The following is a 6,126-nucleotide window of genomic DNA, read 5'->3' on the forward strand; positions in this document are numbered from 1 at the left end:
TTTACTAAATGCTTTCATACAGTTTCACTACGTGCAAGTTTTGAATTCTTGCATTTCCGACAGGGGCAGAACATCTTACCGCTTTCCTGTGTGATCGGTGTACAGCCCGCCTGGTGCATGAATGTCTCTAGCCCGCTCAGAAATGCGTTCGTCACCCTCCCGTCGGAATCTTTGTGCAAATACATCCAACTCCGTAACTCGTAAATACTACCGCCACCGGCCATTTTTTTCTTAGATTTTTTTTTGAAATTTTTTTTTTCTGATTTTTTTTTCGGATTTTTTTTTCTCCCGTTTGTGTGTTGTGAGGAAGAAAGTTGTGGGAAATGACATATATATAGAGAAATTTTCGAGTTGGGTAGTTGAAATATAACAACGATTTTACAAGGAATATTTTACATGGATTTTACATGGTTTTAACATATTATTTACAACGACTTTACGACGAAATTAGGTAAGTTAAAGCACATTGAATACACGTTTTCACCTAAATATAACGGTAACATGTTTCGTTGTAATGTCGATGTAATGATTACGACGTATTTCTCATTCCACGTACATTCGTCGTAAACTTACATGGAGTTTACGACGAAATCAGTTCGTCGTAAATTTACATGGCGTTTACGACGAAAGTTAGATTCTTCGTAATTTCGTTGTAAAGACCATGTAAATTTACGACGAAATATTTTCGTCGTAAATGTTCGTTGTTATGGGCACGTTTTCTTGTAGTGATAGTAAGTTGTCGTAACAGTTTGTTTTGGCTAAAAATATACTTTTTGACAAAAAAAAAAATACTTTTAAACCCTTAATTTCACAAATGCTAAAAGAATCATCCTTAATCAACAAAAATATGTAGAAATTGACCTGGATCTGTTTTTTTATAAAATTAATATAATATGAGATAATTCAGTTCCGACTGCATGATGCATTTGGCAAAAAAAAAAAATGCATTTGGCAAAAAAAAAAAGATATTGACCAATAAAGATTATGCTTTTTCTCCATATGTGTAGTCATCAATTATGTGAAGATTAATATATATTTGTACTAACTTGGATAATGGAAGATGATGTGTGATATAATTACGATGGAAAAGTCATATTTTGCTAATGGGTGAAATTTCTATAGCCTTTTAATTTGAATTATTCCACAAAGTGAGTTGGTCGTCCTGTCACTTGTAATATTTTTTTAGTTAATGATCTAAGATTAGTACATGAGAGAACATGTCTTTTGTCTCCTACACCTCCTTTAGTATCATCATTATCATCAATAACCCTATTTTTATACCATTTCACAGCGAAGACAAGCAGAGATTTTGATATAAAGAAGGGGAGACACCTCAGACAAGAGGATATCAGAGAAGAAGATGTATCAAGATCAACAACACCCCGTTGGTGCTCCTCCTCCTCAAGGTAATTCCCCTTGTTACAATTCTCTTCTTATCTTTTTATTTTTGCTTCTTAAATTCTAATGTTGTGGTTGTTATGCATATAGGGTATCCTCCAAAGGAAGGATATCCACCACCGGGATATCCTCCGGCAGGTTATCCTCCACCACCTCAGGGATACGGTCAGGCATATCCAGCACAAGGGTATCCTCCGCCGCAATATCCTCAAGGTCCTCCGCCGCAGTATCCTTATCAGGGTCCTCCACCACCCCAATATGGTCAGGCTCCACAAAAGAAGAAGAAAGACTCGGGATTTGTCGAAGGATGGTGCGTTGACTCTCTCTCTCTCTTTTTGCTTTGCAACCGAATTTTTTCACTACCACTTTTTGTACACCATTCATAAACTTTGGCCAGAAACGTGGACCGTTTTCATGAAGAAATAGATCTGATTCGCTCGTCTAGTGCAACCATCTAAAGTAAATATGTTTGCGAGCGAATGTAACTTATATGTATGTTTGTGTTACAGTTTGGCTATGCTCTGCTGTTGCTTTCTGTTGGAAGCTTGTTTCTGATTGAAGATTGAGATGATATTCACCCGTTGACCGTCTACAGGATGCCATCGTATTATATGAAACAAGAACTATAATTGTTAGGTGTTCAAAAGCAAAAAGAAATGAATTATAGTTGTTTAAAAAAGACGTGTTTGATCAAACATTTAGACATCTTCTCGTATGTGTGTGTGTATGTGCGTTCGCGTTTTGTGTTTGTTCATGTTCTTTATTTTCATTTATTTCTGGCTTTGAATTGGAATTTTCCTGAAGTTCTTGTTTTGTTTTATTTTTGCTAATATTTCTTTTTAAATTACCACAATATTCTGGACCAAAATTCATAATTTCTAAATCCGAAACCAAAATATGTATTTTAAGTATCATTAATCTTATGAATTTTAAGTTTTGTTTGTTGTTTTTCCACAATTTTAAATGTTTCTGACTATTATTAAATGTTAATGTCCATCTTTTGTGTATGTAAAGTGAATTCACTTTTGTATAAATACATTCATATTTCAGTACAGGAAAATAAAATACGGTCAACTCCAATGAGATTTCAAAAGAGAAAAAATCTATTAAAACCCTACACTTTCAAATTAAAGCAAAAAAGCCTCCAATTTGTGTTCAAGCCAAAAAAACTTCAACTTTTAAATATTTGTCGTTTTAACTCTCATATTTTGTTGACTCGACCATTTAAAAACTCAAACTATTAAATTCGATTAAAAACTAAAAGTTTGTTAACTCTTTGAAAACTGATTAAAAACGTAATCATACAATTTTGTTTTTAATGAAATATTAAATTTATTGATCATCTAGAAAAAATAATATTTACGTACATCCAAAGAATAATGAGAGATAAAGCTAAAACCTGCCTCCTAACTATGCTCAGTATGAGCTCCAAACCAAGACTAGAGTAGACCCTGCAACTTCGGCTTCTCTGCATATCTAGTAGACATGATTCTTTGCCTTATAGTTTTGTCAATGATCATTACAAGTTGACCCACTTGCCGGGATTACTGAGAGTGTCTTCTCTCATTCCTTTCACGACATATGTAGTATATTAAAACTTGGAATGACAGTCTCAAGAGTATAGAGATTCACAGACCATGAGAGCCTGTCAAAATGTTTGAACATTCTCATCCCAATCTGGGGATGGAGCGGGCTGCAGTAGCGTGGCTAATACTTGTAACCAAAGAGTGTAGATATAGGGGCACGCAAAAATAGATGATCTCTAGTCTCTTCATGCTCGCCACAAAATAGACAACCCTGAATCTGACCCCAGGCACACATTTTAACTCCCGTAGATAACCTATCTTTAACCGCTAACCAGGTGATAAACGCAAACCGTGGTACACCTTGCTTAAACCAAATTAGCTTGTGCCAAGGAACAAGTTGACGTCTAACCTGATTCATATCTTAAGTTGAAAATGCTGAAAAATCTCGACCATAATCATCATCATCATCATAATCATCCCTTCTCTCTCGCGAATCGAGAAATTTCACATTGTATCTCTATACTATATTTGGGATTTTCTGGGTTTCGCGTGAGATAAGGGATTAACTGCTTACTATCTATGCAAGACGAGACGTCCTATAATTATTAAGTTTTTAATCAGTTTTTAAAACGGCGTTGTTAGAGAGTTAACAGACGTTTAGTTTTTAATGAGTTTAACAAATGACTATCTAAGAATTAAAACGGTCAATTAAAAGTTGATGATTTTTTTAGCTCAAACAGGAATTGGAGTTTTTTTTGTTTTAATTTGAAAGTCCAGGGTTTTAATGATTGTTTTCTCGATTCAAAAACATCAAATTTGGTTGATAATTAATTTTCAGTATGATTAAAAATGTTACCATTTCACCAAATACGGTGTTTTGTGAATAGTATAAATTTGGTTAACACTATTCCTAACACTAAACATTAAAATTTTATTTTACTATGATTAAATAATATAGTTAAACTAATATTAGTTATTAATTTAATTATTTTTTTGTCAGCAACTTAAATAGACACATATAAAACCAAATTTAAATAAACATATAAAATATTTAAAACAAATATTTATATAACATCGAGAACATAAAACTACAGTATTTTAACAACTAAACATAAAATATAAATATAACAAAATAATAGTTAGTAATTACAAATAATTAAAAGAACTAAATTATTTAAAAGAAAAAAATACATAATATTTATTTTGGTGTGAAGTTTGGTGTTATAATAAGAAATTAAAATTAAAATAGAATCTGGTTCAAACCATAGATAAAAATGGTATGGGTCTTGCTAAGAAACCGGTTGGATCTTTAAATTTGCTATCATGGGTGTTCGGATCGGTATAGTATATTTTTGAAATCCGAACGAGTATATACATAACCGGTTTATATAAAATGGTATAATTGAAATATATCAAAACGATCTTAAATAGTATTGTTTTATTTTCAAACGATGTCTTTAAAAATAAATGGATCTTTATATACCGGTTTATAAAATGGCTTATAAAATGGTATAATCGATATCACAATATATCAAAACGGATTATTGAAAACCGGTCTATATCATTATAAAATGTGATGTCCTGATATCATCAAACGATCAATTCCTTTGCACGTTAACTATGATTTGTCAATGCCATATTTCTCAATGCAATATAATATTGGATCGTTTTATGGCAGTTTTTTTTAATGCTGATTTATTAGGATATTACAATTATGAGAAAGATTAGTATAAATGAATCTGATTCAAATTAAGCGAACAAAATATATTCCTACGTTAATTAGTTGCATTAATTAGCTTAATTTAAGTTTCTAAAGATCAAATATGAATTTTCAATCACATATTACTTGCCTGACATATTGCATGAGCTGTCATACTATTCCAAATTAGGAATGTATAATATTTGAAGATGACACTAATTTGGTTATATATGTGCTTATTTATAACGGACGATTTTGGTAATGACATTGATAATTCAAACCGAATCACATATCGTATAGAAACTAAATTTGGATCAGGTCAAATTTTAAATGCATATGTGATCGTCACTGATCGATTTTTAAATTTAATTTGATTGACTAAATCCTCAATTTGTTTCCTATAATATTACAAACCACTAGGGATCGTAACCCGCGCCAAGACGCGGAGTATTTACATTTTAATCTACTTTTGTCTCTTGCTTACTAATCTAGCATTCAGTTTTTCAATGCATTTTATCTTCACCATCTCCTTTTGTCTTGTTTACATTTGTTTTCACGTTCTGTCGTTTAATTTGTCTTAGTTTTGGCTTGTGTAATAACTTAACACTGCTCATTCTTCTTTCATTCTTTATTGATTGATATTTTTATCTCGCTTAGCTCTGTGTTGCCACTAATTTGTATTGTCTCCAATCTCTTTAAATCCTAAAAATCCTACATGTTCTTTTGTTTATTAAATCACATATTAAATATTGTTGAAACTGTTTATTTATTCTAATAAATCCTTACGATTATAACTAAGATGATATTGATAAAAGACTGATTATAATTTAGTTGAAGTTAAAGTCTAAAGTAGAAGTTATTAAACTTGCAATCCTTCTTTTTGTCATCCAAGATACCTGTAGTCAAATCAATTATATTGATTTAGAAAAACCCTAAGCTATTTCAATCCCAAACAACCAAAAAAACAGGCGCATTTGTTATTGACGCTGCGGCAGGTTTCCTTTTACTATAAACATAATCGCTTGCCACAACTGTTAATAAACCCAAATGTGTTTACAAAAGCTACCCATATAAGAGTTTCATACTCATTTCTCTTTCTCTAGTCATCTCCTATGTTAGTAGCTATCATAATACAATCATCAAACAAATGACATATCTCTTTGTTCCATATAGAATATGCAAAATGACTGTTTTCTGCAGACTCCATGATCACTGAGTATTATAAATATCAAACTCTGTCTATGGTCTAATTATATATTGAGGAAATACCTCGAAATGTAGCTTCCAAATAATAATTTCCAGGTCAACACATTGCATGTTAACCTCCGCAATGGAATCAATGGATCTGCAGATTACCGCTACATGTCGAGTCGAACGCACCTACGCATATATTTCCTGCTTGTGCCTTTCATTCACAATCTGCAATTCTCCCAAGAACCAGAATCAATGTTAAATGAGGTAAAAGTTTTAGAGTCACAACTGACTTTGTATAGCCAAGCCCAA

At 32.0% G+C, this 6,126-nt stretch overlaps 2 protein-coding genes across 5 annotated transcripts in view; one reads left to right on the forward strand and one right to left on the reverse strand.

Annotated features, from left to right (window-relative positions):
* The first annotated feature begins 1,178 nt into the window (after window positions 1–1,178).
* On the forward strand, window positions 1,179–2,204 carry LOC106310864 (cysteine-rich and transmembrane domain-containing protein A-like). The gene is made up of 3 exons (XM_013748097.1): window positions 1,179–1,406; window positions 1,489–1,708; window positions 1,908–2,204. The coding sequence occupies exons 1-3, from the start codon at window positions 1,361–1,363 to the stop codon at window positions 1,951–1,953; spliced, it is 312 nt and encodes a 103-aa protein (XP_013603551.1). The 5' UTR covers window positions 1,179–1,360; the 3' UTR covers window positions 1,954–2,204.
* Window positions 2,205–2,783: 579 nt separating this feature from the next.
* LOC106308147 overlaps window positions 2,784–6,126 on the reverse strand; it is a 7,326-nt gene continuing 3,983 nt past the window's right edge. Inside the window, exons 3-4 of one of the 4 annotated variants that reach the window (XR_001263493.1) lie at window positions 5,893–6,042; window positions 5,497–5,519 (exon numbers count right to left, since the gene is read on the reverse strand). Coding sequence is in view for 1 of the 4 variants with exons in the window: in XM_013745278.1 (XP_013600732.1) it covers window positions 3,106–3,328 (223 nt within the window). In the remaining 3 variants the exon portion in view is untranslated. Of the gene's footprint in view, window positions 3,334–5,496; window positions 5,520–5,582; window positions 6,043–6,126 lie in introns of those variants that run through there. The other 3 variants (XM_013745278.1, XR_001263494.1, XR_001263491.1) reach the window with 3 other exon arrangements.

Source organism: Brassica oleracea, chromosome C8 (assembly GCF_000695525.1).
Source record: "Brassica oleracea var. oleracea cultivar TO1000 chromosome C8, BOL, whole genome shotgun sequence".
Lineage (NCBI taxonomy): Eukaryota > Viridiplantae > Streptophyta > Magnoliopsida > Brassicales > Brassicaceae > Brassica > Brassica oleracea.